Raw genomic sequence first — 24,621 nt, 5'->3', positions numbered from 1 at the left:
TTCATTGTTTACTGGAAAAGTGTTCAAAACAATAAATTTAAAACGCTGTCTAACAACTGTACTGTATTGTACAAGGAATATAATTTAATACAATCAGGAAGGTGTATCAAAGAGCACGTGTATGTTTTGTGTGCAAGGGGCCTATGATTTGAAAACAGCCCAAAGTTAATCTTTATCTGCTACTGGCAAAATGTATTTTCTTTGAATGTAGCTTTCAATGCTGTTTCAACGAATGTGAGTTTCAAGGGCAGAGAAGTTTTATTGCTAACTTTGTTTTCATTGTGAGACTGCATTTCTTTGTTTAGCAGGAGTCTTAGTGTTTGTGCTGTAAAATGCAAAATAAAACTTTCAAATGAAGTCCAAATCATCGTAAAAGTAAAGCAGTATGCACATTAGTGTTTATGGTAAATTGGGTGAAATAGCCAAGTAATGGTTCATTGGAATGGCTGCAGGGGGGAGGCTCCATTCGACCGTGATTTTGTGAGGGGGAAGGGCGGCAAACTCAAAGACAACCCTGGCTGAACTATAGCTCTCAACTGTCCAGATTTTGACAGACTGAATAGATTTTTGCTTCTTATTTTTGGTTTGTTCCTCATAAAATGTGTGGTTTTCTGGCAAATCATTTAGGAATTAAGTCACTAAATAATGACAGACACTGAGTTTCAGACTTCATAACCTTCAGAAAAATGTATGCTAAAGCAAGACCTGTTATATTCTATCAACTGTCTCAGTTTATACAAAAGCAATTTTTAGTACTGTTATTATGTTCCCCCAATATATTTGTCCTTTTCCAGATTTCCTGAATTAACAGGTTGAGAGGTACATGCAAATAAATTGCTTTATAGAAGTAGGCATATCCAAACCTCTCAACTGTCCCCGATTTTGGCTCAAAATGTTGCTCTTTCCCTAATAATCCCTCCGCAAAATGGCAATTTTGAAAGAAAACGTAGAGGGTTTACAATTAATAAATAACTGTAATAATCAGAGTTATAGATTACTTTTATTTCAGAAATGCATGTAAATTCTTTTATTTTGTCAGCTGCTCAAGTTATCAGTACTAATATTAAAAATGTGTCCCTTCTTTGACAGGTTCCTAGCTGTATTGTGTGGCTATTTTATATTTTTGCATCACATTTTTGGTCCATTTTTCATAAAATTGTGGGTTTTTTTTAACATTAGTGGCAAATCATTAAAGACTGAAGTTAGAAAATAATGACAGACATTTGAGTTTCAGATTTCATACCCTTCAGAAAATTCATACTAATGCAAGACCTACTATTCTATTATCTTTCTAAGTTTATAAGAGCAATATTTAAAAATTGTCCTTATTTTTGGGCCTTTGTCCCACTTCTATGTATGACTTTGTCCAGATGTCTTGCTCTGAGGCTGAGAGGTATGACAAATGTGCCAGGGCTTCATAGTCAGCCAGAGACATTTCAAATTGTGACATACTTGTTGCACCCCACTCCCCCATGTAGTGACTCTGGATGTGTCCAAGCAAGGCAAGGAGCAGTTATGCAGTGTAAATGTGCAGTGTATCCCCCATTTAAGGTAGACACAAGTACTACAGTGGCTTTTCATCTCTCCTTGATTTTGCAGAATATTCTGGTTTCTGTCATATTTTTATACTGTTGATTTATGCTTATTATTATTCAGAAAGTGCCTGTTGCTCTGTGTTTAAGTAGCAATGCTTTAATGACCATCAGGTAAGCTTGTCTGAGATTGTAAGATGCAAGTAAGCTTTAATAAGCATACTGTTAAAGAATTGCCAACATTGAAAGCCTTTCTGTTGTTGCCATGCAGAGAATGCATAACTAGACAACGTATAAGCCTTGGGTATTGAAACGCATATGACAGTATTTGTAATAAAGGACAGGATTGCATTATTTTAAGAAGCTCATTACATTTTTTGGTAACTTGCAGTCATTTTTGCAGGCATTACCTGTAAACTAAACAGAATGCCAATCTATCATGTGTGGTCCATAACCTGTGCAGTAATACTTTAAGCAATGTATCTTGAGTTTGTTTCTTGTTTGCTTTTCATTTTTTACTTTGATCATGTTTTCCCCATGAAACAAGTAGATAGTTGTTCAGGCAGCAGGTCTTTTTTGGATAAGAAACATTTTTACAAGTGGGGGTATCACAGAGATTGCTACTTTCAGCATGTTACTTGGTACTTTTATAAAGCTGAATATAAATTCTAATTAGAACTGCACTACAAGGAGAAGTAGTTTGAGTTGAGTGCTGCTTGTTTTTCTTCTACTTGATTTTGACTGGCATTCCAGTAATGTATTTAAAAAGTAATTTATTTTTTCATGCCTCACAACTTTTTTGTTTCCATCTAGATATTAAGTAAGCTGTCATGCAGCCAATGCATTGAAATATTTTTTTCTTCTACACTTCATTTTGTCTTGATTGCACTCTCATAGTGACAGTTTGTCACCCAGGGCAGTGTATTTAATTAAAGTTACAGGTTTTGTGGTTTTCAGCATAGCTCCTCCCCCTTTAAGATGTCCACACCCTTTTCCATTGACCTCACCCATTCAGCTGTCTCCTGCAGCCCCCCTTTGATTTGAAGTCACCAGCCGCCACTGGTTTGTTCCCAATATGGAATCATGTTCAGCATTGATTTTTTCTAGTAGAATTGGCTTAAAATGGCCTACTTCTCTTTTAATAATGACCTCTTCCATTAACTCTTGTATTAGTGTATCTGGATATGCTCTCTTGGAGAACATAGATCTCAAATTCTCACATTCAATTAAAAAATCCTTTTCTGCAGTGATCATGCGTGCAGCTTGAATGAACTGGCCTTTCACCAAAGATCTTGTTTGATGGTGTGGATGTGAGCTTGTATAGTGAAGGAAACTATTAGAATATGTTTCTTTCCTATGAATGCGTGAAATGTATTGTTTGTTGATTCTATCTTTCATCAAGTAAACATGCAAGTATATCATGGAATTGGTATTGATATTAGCTGTAAATTCCAGAAATCTTGTTGTCCCCTTTATGTAATCCAAAAACATTTCTATTCCATATTATACTAATGTCATCCTGAAAGCAGAAATATGTTCTAATTTTCTGTTGGTGTTCTGATTTGAAAATAAGTTCATTTTCCCAATGGGCCATGGCCATGTTTGCATAAGATCCCCCACAAGGTGAGCCCATCTCAATACCTTCTTTTTGTAAATAATATTGCCCATTGAATTGTATATAGTTGTTATTAAGTACTAATTCTAAAAGTTCTAGTAACAAATTTCTTTTTACTTGTGGAATATGGTATTTATGCAACATGTCACTTACCCATTCTAGACCTGTGTCTTGGGCAATGACCATATACAAAGGGTCTACATTAGATTATTGAATCATTAAAAGTTTAAACACCATATGGTCAACACCATATGTTCGAACTCTTAAATATTCGAAAATCAAAAAAAAAAACCTACCTGAAAGGCCCTGAACTCCCCACACCCCACGGTCTTTAAATATACCAACTCCGAGATCGCATTACAGTGCAGACAATGGAAAACTTCCATTTCCTCACTGTATGGAGATCTCCGTTGAAATGTTGGAACATTTACATGTTCGATCATATGGTGTTGACCATATGACGTTCAAACATGTAAATGCTCGATAACGTAATATAGACCCGTATACAAATCACGAACATCTATAGTTATCATAATGTCCTCTTCACTATATTGAATGTTATTAATATGCTCTAAGAATGACCAAGAATTCTTACAGATATGCTTTTCTTTTTTCAATATATTTTTTAATTCATCGTGCATGCAGATGTGATGGAGTCCCTGCCAAAAGTGGCTTCAAGTAAAACCAGAATAAGAAACAATTTAACAGAGGAAGAAACAGCTATATTAGAGTTTTTCAGGGCACAACAAATAAGAATTATGAAGCCCGACAAGAGTGGAGGGGCAGTAATAATGGATTTCCATGACTACAATGAAAGAATGGAAAAATGATTAGATGCTCCCACCTATCAAAAAAGTGTCTCTTAATCAATTAAATGGAGCATACAGGAAAATTTATGGGCAATTAAATGATATATTTCTGGGAAGGAGAATAGATTTGGATTTATACAATTACTTAAATATTATAACAGCAAAAATTCCTGTATTTTTTGGAGTCCCCAAAATTCACAAGAGCGTTAATGTTCCACCTATGTGCTCTATAGTGGATGGCAGGGACTCCATCACATCTGCATGGGTGAAATATTTAGACCATGAATTTAAAAATATATTGAAAAAAGAAAAGCATATCTGTAAGGATTCTTGGTCATTCTTAGAGCATATTAACAACATTCAATATAGTGACGAGGACATTATGGTAACTATAGATGTTTGTGATTTGTATACGGTCATTCCCCAAGACACAGGTCTAGGATGGGTCAGTGAGATGTTGCATAAATACCGTATTCCACAAGAAAAAAGAAATTTGTTACTAGAACTTTTAGAATTAGTACTTAATAACAACTGTATACAATTCAATAGGCAATATTATTTACAAAAAGAAGGTATTGCGATGGGCTCACCTTGCGGGGGAGCTTATGCAAACATGGTCATGGCCCATTGGGAAAATTAATTTATTTTCAAATCAAAATACCAACAGAAAATTAGGACATATTTCCACTTTCAGGATGACATTAGTACAATTTGGAATGGGGACACTGACTCCTTAGAAATGTTTTTGGATTACATAAAGGGGACAACAAGATTTTTTGAATTTACAGCTAACATCAATACCGATTCCATGATATACTTGGATGTTTACTTAATGAAAGATAGAATCAACAAACAATACATTTCAAGCATTCATAAGAAAGAAACATATTGTCATAGTTTCCTTCACTATACAAGCTCACATCCATACCACCAAAAAAGATCAGTGGTGAAAGGCCAGTTCATTCAAGCTGCACGCATAGTCACTACAGAACAGGATTTCTTAATTGAATGTGAGAATTTGAGATCTATGTTCTCCAAGAGAGCCTATCCGGATACACTAATACGAGAGTTAATGGAAGAGGTCATTAATACAAGAGAAGTAGGCCATTTTAAGCCAATTCTACTAGAAAAAATCAATGCTGAACATGATTCCATATTGGGAACAAACACAAGTAACATCGGGATGGTATTAAGAACCCCTCAGTTACACTGTACAATGGTGTGAATGGTAATTGGAGGAGTGATAATGGTAGTTCAGTACAAAGAAAAAATTTCACCAAGGCCTTCATCACAACATACACTGAGGATAGTAAAACGTTGAGGGAAATTTTAACTAAAAACTGGCCAATTTTGACTGATGATGCCTACATTAGGAAGAAAGTGGGAGTAGAGTCTAATTTACTATATCAAAAAGGGAGAAGTTTCAAAAGTTTATTATCTACCAGTAACAGGCAACATGGTCATGGAATGAAAGGGATGACTCAGTGTGGTGTGTGTAGGTGGTGTTTTAAAATATCTACAGGTAACTCCTTTATTGTAAGAAATATATCATATAAAATAATGGGGAAATATAATCGTAACACCAAAGCATTTGTTTACCTTGCACAGTGTGATTCCTGTTTTGCATTTTACATCGACAAAACAGAGAGAAAATTAGTGCAGAGAATTTATGAACATGAATATGCCATCAGGAGAACACATTTATGTAATTCCCTCGCAAAACATGCCCACGAAAACCCAGGACATAGTTTTAAATATATGATCATTGACAATGTCCAGATTGATGATAGGTCTTCTTGGATGGTATTATTAGAGAAGAGAGAATTAGGATGGCAGATCAGGTTGCAGGCTGATAGCTGGCCAGGTTTAAACGAGCGTAGCTCAATAACCCCAATACTGAAACTAAAGGCATTAGAAAGAAAGAAATTATAATGCCTTTGGTTTTAAATATTTATTTGTTGTTTGTATCCTATCAGGTTTTAAAAGATGGAATAGAACATTTCAGGGTATTTTAAAATATAATGTATAAATGTATTGATGGCTTTAAGGCTATTACAAGAATGAGGGTTTTTTGACCAATTACACATTAGCTGCTAGTATTTAAACATGTGTTGGCTTTACGAAAAATGTCTGATGAAGTTTGGCTATTTGTTCAAATGAAACCGCTTACAGTATTTTATAATAAAATCTTCAAGTTTTCATGCTGGAATTCATTTTTCTGCAGCTGGTGTTTCATAATCTATGTCCATAACATAAGGTACATAAGTGACATACGAGGGTCAAATCCACAGTACTGGATTATCCTAGGAGAATCACAGCAACCCAAGAGGAAGAAAGACTATATTATATGTACAGCCAGAAAGAGGAAAAAGAAAGACCCCTTGACCAGGGGGCAAAGAAAAAAAATTGAATGGGGGAAGGAGGGAGGGATGGAATAAGCAACAGTGACAAGTAGGATATATACAGTTCTGTAAGTTCTTACACAACTGTAATAAGCCCTTCCTTATCGGTGTTGTAGTATTCTTTACAAAAGTGGCAGTACTAAAGTTACTAGAAAAGGTGGGAGGAGGAAGCAAATTAACTCTCCCCAAAAAAAAAAAAAAAAAAAAAAAAAAACATGGAGGATGGACCTGACAAATCTTGCTTTGGCCCTAGAAACATCTAAATTGTGTTTAGTAAAAGTACTCACAGAAGACCACTTAGCAGCTTCCAAAATGGGTCTGACATTAAATCTCTTGAAAAAAGCACCAAAAGAGGCTACCACCCTAGTAGAATGAGCATCAACAGAAAATCAGAATCCGTAGTATACCCAACACCTTCAGATGAAGCAAAAGATACAAAATACTGTTTATGTTTGCCTTCAATCATACGTGATTCTTGAAACTGTCTAGATGTCTTTCTGTTGGACTTCCACAAAAATTACCTCCCATTATTATAATCCCTAGTATCACATTTGATTTTACCCATTTTGGCATCAATTAGTTCTTTCTCAAATTTATTTAACCTGTCCTGCATACATTTAAACACATCGGTCAGTTTGGATTGACCTATTTTCTCTAAAATTTCAGTATGCATTTTACTTATATCATCCTTCAGTTTTTGCTGATGTATTCAATCTCTTTCTACTAGAATAATCACCCATTCCATAGCACATTTATGTGCCGCAGAGAGCCATCGATCTTTGAAAATTTTATCTACTGGGTCAGTGGTATCAAAAGGGGTAGCAGGACTTTTGAAACCTCTTAGTCCCTTGTTTGAAATATCAAGCTCCACATATCGTTGCAGTCCTAGCAAACTGAAGTGACAGTGGCTCTCTTTAAAAATAAGTTTTCCAAACCATTCTATTAAGGATTGTGTTTCTGTTGGAAAACTGGAAGTATTCATACCTCCCACTTCAGCAAACAGGTCATTGGCTCTTTGTGCTGTATCAGTTTTATGTACTCTACAGAGGGTATTGTGTATTGTCTGAAGTGCCCCTGTAGCCTATTTTTATATAGGACAAAGTAAGAGAAAATTTAAAGTGAGGCTGCAGGAGCATGTCAGAGATCTTCTTCTTTTGGCTTTTCCCGGTTAGGGGTCACCACAGCGGATCACCTGTCCGCTCATGATTGGCAGTGGAGTTTGATGGTGTCGAGTTGCCAGCCCGGCGCCCAACCTTCCACAAAAGGCACTTGGGAGTATGACAGAGATATAAAAAAGAAAAAACTGAAAGCTCTGTAGCTATGCATTTTATGGAGAAACATAATGGAGATTACACTTTATTACAAGCAACTATTTTAGAAATTTTTTTTGTGAAAATGGGAGATATAGGTCAGTTAAAAAATATGCTGCTATATAAAGAAGCAGTATACATTTTAAAATACAATACCCTGCATCCAGGAGGACTTAATATGGAATTGAATTGGAAATATTTAATTTAATTATTTTATTAAACAAGCTTTTGTATTGGATAACTGATTGATTTATAGCTCTTTTTATAGGGGGGGGTTATCCAATTTATATCACTTCCTGCAGGCATTTTTGCCGAGGTGCTAAAGTGTAATAAAGACAGTGGAACGGAGCTTGGTGTTGTTTTATATTTTCATCTTCGGTGTTTGGTGTAGTATTGTATGTACACCTTTCAAAAACTGTTTAACCTCAAATCAAGAGGAAAATGGTAGATACAAAAGCAAGACAAGCAAAAATGGCTGATAAATGAGCTGTAACAGGAGTATGCCAGACCAGACCAGAACCGAAAAACTCACACAAATAAGAAAGAATAGTAGAAATACCAACTAAGAGAGAGTCCTGTTCATGTTATGTTTGTGACACCAAACAAAAATCTCTTCCACTTAGCAACATAAGATTTTCTAGTAGAATGGTTTCTGGCCTCTTGCAAAACCCAAAGCATGTCCTGATATAACTAGAACAGGATAACTCAGTGCTGTGGAATATTTTGAGATGGTTTCAAGTGTACTGTAAAATTAATGAAGGCAGACAAAGGCTATAGCTGTAAACTATGTATCTACACATGAACTGGTTCAGCAATGCCCATATTTATGGGGACATGATAAAAATTAAGTATTTAGGAGTATGGGTTAAAAAGGATTCTGTTACGGCAGCTAAGGATATGTGGGAAGAAGCTAAACAAAAGGTAATACAAAAACTGAAAAACTGGAAGCTCTTGTTTATGGATATGGATAGCAAGATACAAGTAGTTAAAATTGTTTTTAGTCCCTTTAGTTTTATATACTGGTCAGGTATATTTTTATCAACCAGATGGGAAGTTGCAGACAGTAATTAATAAAGAGTTTAAGGATTTTATCTTGGAGGGGAGGAGGAAACATTTGTGAGATAAGCTGATTCTTCCAATAGAACAATGTGGTTTAGGATTACCTGATTTAAAGGGATATTTTAGAGCTACACAGTTAAGGATCATATACATAACACATGCAGAAAGCTATAATTCAAAGTGGAAAGGGATGATGATGAAGCACAGGGAAATTTCAAGAAATAAGGAGAGAGTGGGATTTGGGATGCAGATCCTTAAGGAGAATAACAGCCATACAGAATATTATATTCATAGAGTAGAAGAAAGTATTCTAAGAACTAAGCTAACACGAGAATAGAGGAAAGGAGTTTATGCTGATAGGGATGACTACAATTAGGGGTACAGAGAATAGGCAAGCGTGGTCTGGAATTTACTGGAGAAAACTGACAAAGGAACCAAGGTATTAGGAGCAAATACCTAGAGAGGGAAAGGTAATAACAGAATGGGAAGAGGCCAAAATGAAATTTGAACTGCAGAGTATCTGAATTCCCTAGACATAGTAAGGCTTTGTTAAGTTTTAATTCTGGTGACTGCCAAAAAAGCAATTACTATAAAATGGAAATCAGTTTAAACCAACTGTATTTGAAATAGTGAATATCATAACAGGGATACAAGAACTGGATACGGGATCTTTTCAAAAGGGTACACGCAAATTACATAGAAGAAAAATGGAAGTTTTGGGAACAGTACAGTCAGAATAATGTTTTGGAGAAGGAGTGAGGTTTAAGGGAAGGCAGGAATTGATCAATTTATGTAATGTCAAATTCATGATAATTGTATAAAAGAATATATGTAAAGTATAATGTTTGTAACTGTGAACATATTAAAATGGTTTGTTTTCTTTTATATAAATGTCTGTTTATCTATGTCTTAAATGATAATTTATTAAAGGTGTTTAAAAAATGCTAGGAACCTTAACAAAAAACTCCACTCCATACAAGCACTCCTTACCCTAGAAAGCACTGATATATGCATCATTACTGAGACCTGGTTGAAAGCCCTTGAGAGCAGCCAGTCAGTGCAGGGTTTAAATGCCTACCATGCATTCAGGCCCACCATACTAAATGAAGGCACTAAAGGTAGTGGTGTCTCCATATTTGTACAAAAATAAAAAAATTCTTCACCTCCAGACTAGTTAGATAAGATAACAATATGGAGCTCTTCCAAGTTCAACTCATTAAGAAGACCCTTCATCATATCCTGACTAACTCAAGTACCCACTCAAAGTCCCTGTTATCCCATAACTCCTAACTATTATGGAGTACTTACACATTAAACCAAACACAGTTCTCCTAGGGGACATTGACTTTCCCTCTATTAACTGCGAGACATACACATCCTCTAACATGTATGCTCAGAGATTTCTGGACTTTATCAATACAAATTCTCTGGGCCAGTTACTCCACACTCCAACCAACGGTGATAAAATCCTAGACTTGGTCCTTGCCAATATAGGACAGCTCTACTCCATAACAATTGTAACTCCCTCCCTGGTCAAATTGGACTGCAAATCAGGCATATTCACCTTAAGACTGAAGTCGTATGCATCCTCCAATACCTTGGTATTTTGAGATTTTACCAAGACTAATGTCCTGAAACTGAGTGATGACCTGGCTAAACATCCCCTTCCAACTCAATGAGCCCACTGCTTAAACAGAATCTTTTACTGACAAACTCTATGTACATATGAATAGATATATAGATGCACCTGTCCCCTCCAAAGCAAACATAATGCCATATTTACAAATAAAGCCATGTGGTGGAACCCAAATATAAACATACTCCAAAACAACAGAAAAAACACATCACAAGTAAAAATCAATGTAAAGTTCAAGATTCAAAAAAGCTCTTGCTAAACCTAACAAAGAACTGCAGACCTTGATAAAATCAACCAAAGACAGGTACAAGGTAAACAATGCTACCAAGGCACCACAAAGCCTTCTTTAACTATGCAGGGCTAATAGTAAATTATATCATATATTTTGACCCAGAGGGTATAGCCAATCTACTAGCAAATAAATTTAGCTCTAACTTTACCTTTTTCTTCCCTCCTACATTTCCAACTCTCATACCCACATCTGCACCCCTCTCAAATCTCCCATGAACAAGTCCTCAAGACACTATCCAAATGCAAGAACATTGCTTCTATAGAGTCTGATAACATACCAGCCAGCTTACTGGCCATCCTGAAACAGGATCTGTCAGCCTCCAAAGAGATTATTCAGTGCCAGCCTCCAAACAAGCTTTGTGCTGGACAAAAGGAAAACAGCAGCTGTCATCCCGAGAAAGGTGAGGTGTCAAAGTACATGGGAAATTAAAGATCCATAAGTCTGGCCAGCCTCACTTGTAAGGCTATGGAAATATCATTACAGAATTAATATAGAAGTACATAGGTAACCAACAAACTCCCAACTCAAACCAGTTCATATTTGTTAAAGGCAGTTCCTGTCCATGTAACATGGATGACCTGTTCAAGAAGGTTAATGAAGCGATAGGTAAAGGCAAATCAGTACACACTGCATCTCTAGACCTCACAAGGCATTCCATGCCATCCCGCACTTGGATACTGTACATAAACTATCCCAGCTAAATGTTAATCCCTGTGTAATTCAATGAGTAGCCAACCTCCTCCAAAATAGCTGTCATTAGTGGTGTACCCCAGGACCACTTCTCTTCAGGATTTATGTCTCAGAGGTCAAAGCTTCTGTTAATGGTTTATAGCTGACCAAGACTTCAGACAAATGGAAACTCGATGCCGTCATAAACTTTCCAAAGAACACCAACATTCTCCAAAAGGGCCTTACTATATCAATAGCTGGTGTGAAAATAATGGACTTAAACTGAATGCCAATAAATATGTAATAGTATCTTTCAGCAATCAAGATATCCCTTGTAACTATTACACTGACAATAGACCCCCTGATAGCTGATCCAGTAATTAGGTACCCTGGAACCTATGTAGACAATAAATTGTCCTTCAACCACCATGTATTCTCTATTGTAAGAAAGTGCTTTTTCCTTGCACAGGTTATTACTAAGGATATGGTGTTCAGGCCCAGGGATGAGATCGTTTCACTTTATTCCACACCCATCAGGCCAGTAATTGAGTATAATGTCCCCTTACATTTATATAAAAGTAATCAAACTATATTAACAAATTCATATTTACAAACATTATACTTCACATATATTGCTATGGTTCCCTATTAGAATCCTGAAACACTATAAGCCTGAAAGTCAAAATCCTGAAAACTAATGACTGAAAATGCAAAATAAACACAAATAATGCAAATATGTCACTATAAAGACATATAAGTTCACAGGTTCATAGGTGTGTACTAGGCTAATGGCCATGGGGCCTTTATTTGCCTAGCCCATAGGATTACCCTGGCATTGTGCCACCTGACCTTAGTGCCTCTGTCGAGTAAAGCCACTGGAATGATCCCTGGGGTGAATTTTCTATTTCTCATCCACTCATCAAGATTTCTCTTGAACAGGGCCAGTGAGGTGCTCTGCTTGACACGTATGGAAAGTCTGTTCCATAGCATGGGCAATCTCTGGGTTATGCACCTGTCCCTCCAGCATGTTCTGTTGATTGTGGTAATGAGGTTGACGTCTCTGGAGCGTGTGGAGTGGAGGGATTGGGATTTCTTTAGAGGTAGCATTTCTAACAGACCTGGGTCAGACATGGCTTTGTAAGTCAAGCAGAGATCGCCTCTAAGTAGGCGATATGAGATAAGAAAATAGCTGGAGTGTTTTTAGTCTGTCCATATAGGACAAATGTTTGAGGCCTAGGATCCTCTTTGTGAGGTACTTTTGCGGCCTCTCCAGTTGTTGCAGATGTTTAATGAGGTACATGCCAAATGGGGCATTGTACTTAATGACTGGCCTAATGAGGGAAGAGTAGTGGGAAACAATGACCTCTTTCTTCCTGGATGCAAAACCCTTATTAATGAGATGTGCCACATAGAAGGACTTTCTGACCACAGTGGCAATGTGGTGGTCAAAAGAGAGGTTGCTGACAACCTGTGTTCCCAGATCTCTTATACAATGCCTTCTGTGTTCAGTGGACTACCATAGATGCAGTAATTCATGGGAACCAGGTTTTTCCTAAAGGGGATGACGACAAATGTTTTGGCATTGAGCTTAAGGCCATGATTCTGACACCAGTCATTGGTCTCAGTGAGGCCTTTCTGTAGGATGTCAACATTACTCGGGGTGTTAATAATAGCTCCCAACTTGCAATCATCTGCAAACTTTGTCAGCCAGAGTCCCTTTGTGTTGGCCTGGACTTCAGAGAAATAGATACTAAACAGATGAGGATCCAGGACCAAACCCTGTGGGACTCCATCAACTACTTTCACACTGTGGGTTCTACCTGTGAGCTAGTTTGCAACCCACCTAGTGATATAGGGGTTGATGCCTAGATTAGTGAGTTTTTCTATGATTCCTGAGTGGGGAATAGTATCAAAGGCCTTGGCCAGATCAAGGTAGGCTGTATGAACCACCTTGCCTTCATCCACAGCTCTGGTGACTGACTCAAAGAAGTTGACCAAGTTGAGCAGGCATGATCTACCCTTCACAAAACCAAACTGTGTGGGATCCAGAGTTTGGAGATTCCCTATATCCTTGTTTATTAGGTCCATGATGATGTGTTCCATAGCTTTGCATATCAGACTCATCAGGCTAATGGGGCAATAGTTCCCAGGGTCTGTTGTTGCTCCTCCTTTGTGGAGATGGATGACTGTAGCAGTGCGCCATTTGGTAGGGACAAAGCCTGAGGTGAGGCTGTGATTGAACAGGGCACACAGGTAAGGTGCCAGTTCACTCTGTAGTTCATGTAGACTACAGCTAGGGATATTGTCAGGTCCCTCAGAAGCTGTATTCTTGGCCTTGAACAGTGCTGTTTTAACCTGTGCAGCAGTAATACTGGGTGCCTGGCAATTTACTGGTATTGTGACTGGTCCCTTGCGGGGAGAGGGGTAAAGTTGGCACTAAATCGGTCAGCCAGTACATTGGCAATATCTGTTGGCTCAGTGTAGGAGGTACCATTGTGCAGTAGCTCAGAGCAAATCTGGGTATTGCCGTGGAGATTCTTTACATATAACCTAAGCAACTTTACATAAATTGTTCATTTCCTGCCCTGTTTTTAAACAAGAAGCATCCTTATTAAACCATCACTTACAACACAGGCAATCATACATTTATATAAATGAAAAAAAACACGCCGACACACTACCAGTTGCAAACATTATACATCACTTTTAATCTACCCAATTATTTTCAGTTAAACATTACATTGTTCATTTAAGGCCTGCTTTCTTTTAAACCTCATTCCTCCCCTATATGTATTGTTCCCCCATTTCCCATTTTTTTCTATGTACTTTGCTCCTAACCTTTTCTAAAGATATGAGTTTCATTTATTTTATCTCTGTTATTATATTCACTACTTCTAGTATAGTTGGTTTAGCTTTCGATTTTCATTTTCTAGTAATTGCTTTTTTTGGCAGCCACCATAACTGGACACAGCAAGGCCTTACCATGTCCAGGCAATTCTGATTCTGAATCATAGCTCAAAAAATCATCTCCCTCGTCACACCAATTTGCCCACCCAGCATCTCCAACAGTGCATCCCAGAGAGAATCCTTAAAGTCTGCCAACTCACCACATTCCCAGAAAATATGTTCCCAATTACCTTTTTCTTCCCTGTCACACCTCCAACATTTGCTGTCCACCTGAGGAAAAATTCTCTGGAGTCTACGTGGGGTATAAAAATATGTATGTAAACATTTCCAAGCAAAAATACTAAATCTTCTAGATTTTATTGCATATTTGGGAGTCATACATTTATCCTCCCATTGTTTCTTTGTGAATTTATTATCCAGTCTCTCTTCCCAATCCTTTCAAATCTCCTCTGATTGGTTCTTATAGTTATCATGCAATATTTTATATGCTCTACTAATTATTCCTTTTTTAATGGCAGCTTCTGTTCTAGATTCTACTAAAACTCTACCAGTGCTGGTCTTTTGTTTAGAGCCCCCCCATTTCTTTCTCTTTGCCTATACTCTGATATCAATCCTTGATAGGGAAGGCAATCTCTAATCTACAGTCAAGATAAATTCTTGGCATCTTCCCATTCTATCATCTTTCCCTCTTTAGTTATTTGCTCCCAATACCTTGGTTCCTTTGCCAGTTTTCTTCAATAAATTCCATCCCCCTCTTGGCTATTGTGTATATCCCTAATTGCAGTCATCCCTATCAGCAGAATCTCCTTTCTCCAAACCTGTGTTGGCTTAGTTCTTAGGATATGTTTTGCTACTTTATGTATATAATAGTTTGTATGATTATTGTTATACTCTTTAAAGGCCTGCATCCAAAATCCCATTCTCTCCTTGTTTCTTGAACTCCCCCCTGTTTCATCATCATCCCTTTCCACTTTGAATTAAAGTTTTCTGTTTGTGCTATGTATAGAAGCCTTAACTGTGAAGCTCTGAAATACCCCTTCAAATCGGGTAATCCCAATCTGCCCTGTTCTACTGACAGAATCAGTTTATCCCATTTGTCTCTTGCCATCTTCCCCTCCCAGATAAAGTCCTTCAGCTCTTTATTTATTGCTATTCACAACTTCTCTTCTGGTTGATAAAAATATACCTGACCTGTGCATATGTCTAGTGGGACTAAGAACATTTTAACTGCTTATATCTTACTATCCATATCCATATAACAAAGCTTTCATTTTCTCAGTTTTTATATTATCTTTTGTTTAGTCTCTTCCTGCATATCCTTAGCTGCCACACCAGAATCATTTTAATCCTTACCTCTAAATACTTAATTTTATCATGTCCCCATAAATATGGATATTGCTGAACCAATTCATATGCGGGTAGAGAATTTACCGCTATTCCTTTGTTTTAGTTTCTTTAATTTTGCATCTTAAAAAGATCTGAAACTGTCACAAAATGTTCCACAACACTGTAATGTCTCTTTCTGGTTTTGTCAAGTATAAAATAATATAATCTGCAAACATAGACAGCTTTTCTTGATTACCATACCAGTTACAGCCTTGAATTTCTGAGTCCCTTATTTTTTTTGCCAGTGCTTCTAAATATAATGCAAATAACAAAGGGGAAAGATGACACCCCTGCCAGGTTCCTCTGCTCAAGCAGAAATTATCAGAAAGGACCCCGCCCACTTTAATTTCTACCTCCGATCCCTCATATATCCTCCTAATCAACCTTATAATTTTTTCAGGAAATGCAGATGCTTCCATTGGCCTGCTCATCAAGTCCCAGCTTACTCTGTCAAATGCTTTCTCTGCATCAAGATCCACCAACAACAATGGTATTTTCTTACATTCTGCTTCCATCTGGATCATCAATGTTCTGTTAATGTGTCAAATGTTTGTCTCCCCCTCCACAAAACAACACTGTTCCATATCTATCAATTTTGGCATTACGTTTGCCATTCTTTTAGCCATTATAGACATGAACACTTTATAATCATGATTTAGTATTGACATGGGCCTGTATGAAGCTGGATCTTTACCCTCTTTAGATATTACAGCTACCACTGCTTTCTTCCAGGATATTTTTACTTCTCCTCATCTTAAAACACTGTTAAATAAAAACTTCCATATATTTATAATTTTTTCTGTCCTAGCTTCCAAACATCCACAGGAATACCATCTATTCTTGGGGACTTCCCTGTAGATTGGTTATACATCACAATTTTTATCTCATCTCCTCCTGTCCTCACCATTAGTAATTGAGCCTTATCTGCCTCTAACCTTGGCATATTTAATTCTTCCATAAACATTTCCATTTGTATCATTTCTTGATTTCCATATTTCTCTGCTTTATACAAACTTTCATAACCTTTCCAAAATATTTCTAATACCTCTACAGGATCTCTTGTTACCTTCCTTGTTATAGGCTCCCGGAGCTTTGTGACTGCCCTTTCTACTTTCTGTTGCCTGAGTTGTTGTGCTAAAAGTTTTTGTGCTCTAGTATTATTATCAAAAAACAGTTGCTTAACAGCAGTATTTCTAAACTCATGTATATTAGCAAGGTAATCCCTTACTTTCTGCTTAGCATTCTGAAGTTGATCTTGTTCTTGTTCTGTGAGATTCCCCCCATTTTGCAATACTTTAACATTTGTCAGTCCCTCTAAATAATTCTTCTTACTTCTTAAGCATAGCTTCCTTTCTTTTATTTCCACCCTATTTTTTAAACTCCACCTTAATTGTATCCCACTCCCTAGCTATATTTTCAGAAGTAATTTCTATCTTCTCAAATAGCTCTTGAATAATCTCCACTAGCCATTCCTTAAATTTCTCTCTTTTTAACAGATAGGCGAGAAAGCACCAGTGACTCATTTTTATTTCATTACCCTGTGTTTTTATTTTAGTTATTATTGGTGCTTGATCTGAAATAGTTATTGGGTGTGTATCAAGACCTTCAATTAAATGTGCATGTGCCTGTGAAATGTACATTCTGTCTAGCTTAGCTCTGTTTTTAATATCTTGGGAAATAATAAGTAAATTCACTCTGAACTCCTATTACTGAATTCATATCTTCCATGCCAAATATTTTCATGAACATTTCTTCAAAAATCTATCCTCCTTTGTTATACTGCTTCCCTTCTGGGATCCCAGACACATCTTCACTGCTGCAAATCAAATTCCAGTCCCCACCTATAAATAATATTCCTTGCTGAAAACTGATGATTTCTCCTAGAATTTTCTTAAGCTCCATTGTAGCAGTTTTAGGTGGAATATAAATACATGCTAGTGTAATCCTCGTCCCTTGCCAATAGCCCCTTAGCACTACAAATTGGCCATTGTTATCTTTTTTTTATCCTCTTCTATCACTATTGGAGCTCCTCTTGTAATTAATATAATTACTCCCGTTTGCCTTTGTTCCAGTTATTCTAATAAGCAACCATCCTGAAAACCTTTCCTTATCAAATTCACTTGTTCAGATCTTTTCAAGTGTGTCCCCTGTAACTTGGCTATCTTCACTCTACATTTTTACATATAGTTCACTATTCTTTATTTTGTATTCATCTGTGAGACCACTGGCATTTAAAGACATAACAAAAAGCATCATTGTGCTAAAAAGTTATTATTACCACCTTTTATGTATAACAGCTTTTTTGTTAAATGTCTAGTTCCAGTTTTTGTGTTACATGCATACACTATTTGGTTGAACTTTTATATAGCTGTTTCTTGTCATATCCATTTGAGCATTGGTCACAGCTTATAAAACTTTTTGTTTTATTGAAAGCCCACAAAAAAAACAATACCCCCTAAAACCTATTACTTTAATACTAATTCACAAAACTATGTATATCTTCAAATATTGAAGTTTTACCCTCCTAATTGGAACAAAAATCTCAAACTGATAGTCGCACTGACAGACTTGAGTTAACTTAAAAGAAAGGTTATCCATGCTAAGACTCAAGGTGCAACCTACGCTTCTACTAAGTGCTGTTTTTTTCTCATCTTTATAGCCCTCACAGCTGGGAAAACCCCTGCTTTCAGAGAACATTATCTCCTAGCCAGTTTCTCTTTTATTTTTTCCAGCCACTCACTCTCCACCAGAGTGTAACCAATTTCTCTTTATCAGATTTTCTCCATGGAGACAAGAGAACCAGACAATCAATTTCTCTTTATCAGACAGTTTCAATGGAGACATGCAGGCTAGATACAGAATTGCTACTAAGCATGCATTAATTTGCTAGAAAAAAGCCTCATAATATTCAATATTCTTTTTCATTGACTTGCTTTTTCTTACAACTTATTACTAAATCAATCTAAGGTCCTTAATCCAGTCATTCCCCCCATGCAAGAATGGGAAAAAGCACACTGATTTTTCTTTTGTCATGCTGTTTTAACCAGGCTTTTTTTTTACATTGCAGTTCCTAAATTTCTTAAAACTGAACAAGAAGAAAGACAGAACTGAGAAAGAAAGGAAACAAAAGAACAGCAGCACCTATTTGCAATCCCCATTACACTTAAAAATAACTGAGAAAACTTTACTTTATAGCATGCAAAGAAAATCATACATCACAAAATAGTACTATTAAGAAAAACACTTGCTCAAGAGATCTAAATCTCTTTTGCAACATAAACAGAACAAGTTGGAGGAACAGATCTGCATCACAGGGGATACCATGTCTTTGGACTCATCTTCCTCTCTACATAAATTACTTCTCTTACACTATTCAAACATAATCTGCATGAATGGATGGATAAATGCAAATTCAACTCTGGTTTAGCACCCTAGTCTGCCATGAATAGGGGCAACATGTAAATATTCTGCTTGAATCTTGGTTATTCATACTTAAGATTAAAGGGTTGAAAACTTTATGGGAATGTATGGCTATGATTCTAAAGATCCCATGAGTCAACAACCTAGTACCTAAGAAGAAACATCAGAAAATAAAGTATTATATAAACACAGCGTCTTAAGAACATGTTTTGATATTACTACCATAACTTTATAACTACTGAACTTGGAGTACATTAATGACAAGGGCTTACCATCTTTTTTAGTGTAAGTTCTACCAAGTCCTTTACTCCTTCATCTGGATCCTCTTCAGTTGGCTGCTTAATAAGACTGTTTTTGAGCATGTGGAACATCTCCTCTCGGGAAATATAGCCATCTCCATTTAAATCATAAACTTCAAAACAATCTGAAAAAAAATAGTATATATGTGATAATATCAATAATTTAAATGTCAGCCTTCTTCATTTATATCCTCTGTTTCTATACGTTGTAAATAAATTTAGACTATATGAATCTAATTTTTTTTATAAATCATTACCTAGAATTAGAAATGTCATGTCTTTTTCTTTAACTAATTGCATATTATCTTTTGTACGTATCCACTGTTCTACTTTATAATTTTTGTATAACTTTTGTGTAATTGTCTATATTCTGTGGAGCTTTTCTCCCTGGGCCTCCATGGAAAATGGGTTCTTCCAGGCCAAGTGGACTATCCCGGTCACTAAACTGTAATAAATAAATAAATAAATAAATAAATGTTGTTGTATCTTTTGGCTTTTCCCGGTTAGGGGTCGCCACAGCGGAACTCCGGTCCGCTAATGATTGGCAGTAGATTTTTACGTGCCGAGTTGCCGGCCCTGACGCACAACCTTCAACGAAGGTACGCCCATTCATGCATGTCTCCACACAGAAGATGCTCTAGCTGAGAATCGAACAGGACAACGTCTTACTGTGAGACGACAATGCTACCGCAGCACCACCACCGCAGTCTAGTAAATAAATAAATAAAAATTACAATGACTTCCCTAATTTTAAAACCATAAAAAGAAAAAAAAATAGTTATAAATAATTACTATAACTATTAGTATAGTAAGATAATTAGAATAAATTGAAGAAAGATTATTATATCTGTATCTATATATTTTATATCAGGGAAGGAGAAATGTAAGAAAAAAATGAAAAAGTTATAATAAACATAGAATAAATTCCTAATGGTACTAGAAAGTGAAAAAAACACATCACAAAAACAAACTCACAGCCTCTGTGGCCATCCAGCTGAAGCGGCAAATAAGATCATAGGATCATAGGATTATAGGAGGTTATTAGGCTATGGACCTGGGGATCATTTCAAACATAGTTCTTAGGTTGGTTCATAGGTTCATAGGTTGGTACTAGGCTATCGGCCCTAGGGTCTATACAAGCCTAGCCATAACAATTCCCTGGATATTTCTTCCCACAATATTTACTTCCCTGAACCCCTGTCTAGCAGGGCGACTGACGTGATCCCTAGGGTGAATTTCCTATCTCCCATCCAATCATCAAGGTTCCTTTTGAAGAGGTCCAAGGAGGTGCTCTGCTTGACATGTATGGGCAGTCTATTCCAGAGAATGGGGAGTCTCTGGGTCAGGAACCTATCCTTCCAGGATGTTTTGTTCATTGTGATGACATGGTTTAGATTCCTCGACCGTGTGGCTCTGAGGGATTGGGATTTCTTTACGTGGAGCATGTCCAACAGCTCAGGGTTTGACGTGGCCTTGTATGTTAAGTAGAGATTGCCTCTGAGTACACAATATGCCACAGAGTATAGCTGGAGTTTTTTTAGATGGTCAGCATAGGGCATCTGCTTTAGGCCTGTGATTCTTTTAGTGAGGTATTTCTGCGGCCTTTCCAGCTGTTGCAGATGTCTTGTCTGGTATATACCAAACGGGGTGTTGTACTCTGGGTCTAATGAGGGATGAGTATTGTGGGACAATGACCTCCTTTTTTCTGGATGAAAAGCCCTTAGTGATGAGGTGTCCCACATAGAAGGATTTCCTGACTGTTGTGGCGATGTGGTTATCGAAGGCTCTCATCACACTTTCAGTGTTTAGTGTGCTGCCACCTATGTTGTTATTTATGGGTACATCGTTTTTCCCAAAGGGGATAACTATACATTTCTTGGCATTAAGCTTGAGCCCATGGTTCTGGCACCAAGCATCTGTTTCTGTAAGGCCCTTTTGTAGAATATCCACATAATTTTGGGATTCAATAATGGCTCCCAGTTTCCAGTCATCTGCGAACTTTGTTAGCCAGAGTCCCTTAGTGTTGGCCTGTACTTCAGAGAAGTAGATGCCAAACAAGAGCGGTCCCAGGACTGAACCCTGAGGGACTCCACTTGTCACTAGTAGGCTACATTTACAGTCTGGGTTCTGTCAGTAAGCCAGTTGGCAACCCATCAAGTGATGTAGGGATTTATGCCCAGCTTAGTAAGTGTATCTATGATTCCAGAGTGGGGGATGGTGTTGAAGGCCTTGGCGAGGTACAGATAGGCTGTGTGGACCGCACACAGCTTTGGAGACTGATTCGAGGACGTCAATCAGGTTCAGGAGACAAGATCAGCCCTTCACTAACCCAAACTGAGTGGGGTCCAGTGTTTGAAGGTTGCCAATGTCTTTGTTTATAAGTTCCATAACAATGCTTTCCATGCCCTTGCAGATCAGCCTCGTCAGACTGATGGGGCGGTAGTTCATGGGATCCAAGGTGGATCCCCCCTTGTGGAGTGGGATAACTGTAGCTGTGCGCCACTCAGTGGGCACAAAGCCTGAGGTGAGGCTATGATTAAACATGACACTTAGGTGAGGTGTCAGTTCATTTTGTAGTTCATTTAGTAGTACACAGCCCGGGATGTCATCTGGTCCCATGGATGTTGTATTCTTAGCTTTGGAGAGTGCAGTTTCTACCTGTGTGGCCATGATTACCGGAATTTGGCAATCTTTTGGTATTGAGATGGGTCCTTTAGTGGGTGAGAGGGGGATGAAGTTGACACTAAATCGATCTGCCAGGATATTGGCAATATACTTGGGATCAGTATATTTAATGCCATCCTGTTGTAGCTCAGAGCAGATCTGAACATTGCCGTTTAGATTCTTGACATAACTATAGAATGCCTTGTGGTTGTCTTTAGAATCTTTCACAATTTTATTTTCGTAACTAGCTTTGGAGGATTTTATGAGGGCTCTCAGCTTCTTACTGAGGCTGGTAAGGGAGTTTTTTGCATCCTGGGATTTTACTCTTTTCTGCAACAGTTTCTTCCTTCTGTTGTATAGTTTGTTTATGGCAGGGGACCACCAGATTGGCTTCCTTTTTTTGGAGGAGAGCATCTTGGTTCTATTTGGGATGGCATGATTCATGCACGAGTGGATGTGTTCGTACAGTGCCTTAGTGTAGGATTCAGCAGTCGAACCTTCAGTTCCCATCTGCACGGGTGTCATGAAGTTTGTCACTTCTGACTTAAGCAGCATGAAGTTGGCTTTGGAGAAGTTTTTGACGGAGGTTTCCTTACTGGGGGGTGGGGGTGAGATGTGGATGTCAAGGATGATTAACTTATGGTCAGACCTGACCAATGAGGGGGTAACCACTGGTGTGGAGCATCTATCTCCAATGTTAGTAATGACCATGTCTAGGATATTGGAGCCCCTTGTGGGACAATGGATTAGTTGATCCACGGCATTGGAATTTATGAATTCCAAGAACCGTTGGGAAAAGGTATTGGTACCCGAGTAGTTTTTCCAGTTAATGGCAGGGTAGTTGAAATCCCCCAGCATTAGGGTGTTTGGTTGTATCTTAATATTTTCCAGTATGTTTAGAAAGGTGTAGAGAGAATCCTGGGGCATGGTGGGGGATCTGTAGCAAGCTACAATTTGGATTGCAGTCTTACCTAGTGATAGTTGCACCTGGAGAATTTCAGATGCATTGTGTCGGTCAACTAGCCTGGAGGTGTGAATATCCTTGGTGAATATGGACACTCCTCCATCTTTAGTGTTTCGGCCTTGGTTTGGTGGAAGAAAAGTGTGGTAAGAGTTGTAGCCTGGTATTGCAGGGGTGCTCTCTGGAGCCTTGAACCAGATCTCAGTTACTGCACAGATACTGATGTTCTCCATTTTTAGGAGTGCCTTGAGAGAGTGCATTTTGAGGTTTAGACTTCTAGCATTGAGTAACATTACCTTCAGATTTTGCATGCTTGTATCTGTTATGGTGGTGCTTTTGTCCTTTGAACCTTGCCTAAAAAGGCACTATAGGGGTGGCAAGAGCTTTAGCCAGTAACCTGAATCCCAGGGGTGACAGGTGCAGACCATCTCTGGCAAAGCATCGTGGTTTGTCGATCATGTCATTCCAGGCAGACAGATACTGGATCCCCTTTCAACCCAATGTAATAACATAGATACTCTATTCAATACCCAGGACTGCATTTAGTATTGACTGCCCATGTCCAAGAGGGTTGTGGATGCTATGCTCAGATAAATTAGTACAAGGTTAACTGTCCTTGTGGGCCACTCCAAGCCCAGCCAATTACCCAATGTGAAAATCAAACCCCTGAACCTTCTGCCTATAATGTGAACACTAAATAAATACTATGCCAATTTCCCACCCTTTGGTGGCAATTAGAGAGTTGAGAGGGAATTCTGGGAAGGAGAAGAGTCAGAGCCCTGGAGCCAAAGGCTTGAAGCTGCCAATGCTGGAGGCAAATCCCATAGGCTGAATCAGATGAAAATGGACAAAATCAGATATATAGTTTAAGTGGTTTATAAACCTTGATATAGAAGAATTTAAAGGGTCTGCACCTTGTGTCATAGTCCACAAATCAAATGCCTTTGACTTCTGTATGTAAGATTTTCTTGTATTAGATCAAGTAAATATTTAAAACTTGTAAGGAAAAGGAGATACTTAACAAATGAAATTATGTTCTCCATTTGGACAGCTTGTGAGACTCTGATATAATGTACTGTTATCTTGTTTGGTTAGCTAGAGCTTGTGCAAAGGTAATGGTAATGGTTGATCAGGTTCATTAGCAGTGAATGCAGACATTTTCTAGGGAGCTACCCATTTTAGTTTGGCCTTGTCTTGTTTTGCTTTATGGATTAAGCCAAAACAATGAGTAAAATAGACAACCAGTAAAAAATACAAGAAAACTCTAGCCAAGCTAGAATTCCCACTGTGTGATTTCTTAAACCTCTTGTATTAGAGGCACATGGTATATATACAAATGACACTTAAGAACATCAGGCATTTCAGCTATATGGCGATTCTAAATGCCCATGACTTTTTTTCTTTTTATGTCATTTAATGGACAAATTCAGGCCAATAAAGCCAAATCCCACCCCCCTTTATGGATTAAGGGGAAAATTAATTATACTCGACAGGGGCACAGGAAATTAACTTTCTTGGGTGGCGTAAGCCAGGGAACCTTGCTGGCTAGGCTTGCTTAGGCCCTTGGGCCGATAGCCTAGTACCTACCTATGAATGAAAAGTGAAGGTGTATATCAATGTTTGATTTCACTGAAAGGAAGAAGCATCTGTCTTCCAAACT

General features: G+C 37.8%; 1 protein-coding gene across 1 annotated transcript in view; it reads right to left on the bottom strand.

Moving 5' to 3' along the window:
• The window catches only part of EFCAB1 (EF-hand calcium binding domain 1), a 311,240-nt gene that overhangs the window by 159,466 nt on the left and 127,153 nt on the right, over positions 1-24,621 (bottom strand). Inside the window, exon 4 of the mRNA XM_044067675.1 lies at positions 19,310-19,461. Within this exon, the coding sequence (XP_043923610.1) occupies positions 19,310-19,461 (152 nt within the window). The remainder of the gene's footprint in view (positions 1-19,309; positions 19,462-24,621) is intronic.

The sequence above is a fragment of the Protopterus annectens genome, chromosome 3.part1, assembly GCF_019279795.1.
Source record: "Protopterus annectens isolate FY-2018-M chromosome 3.part1, PAN1.0, whole genome shotgun sequence".
NCBI classification, from domain to species: Eukaryota; Metazoa; Chordata; order Ceratodontiformes; family Protopteridae; genus Protopterus; species Protopterus annectens.
This window is presented reverse-complemented; position numbering and strand designations above follow the sequence as displayed.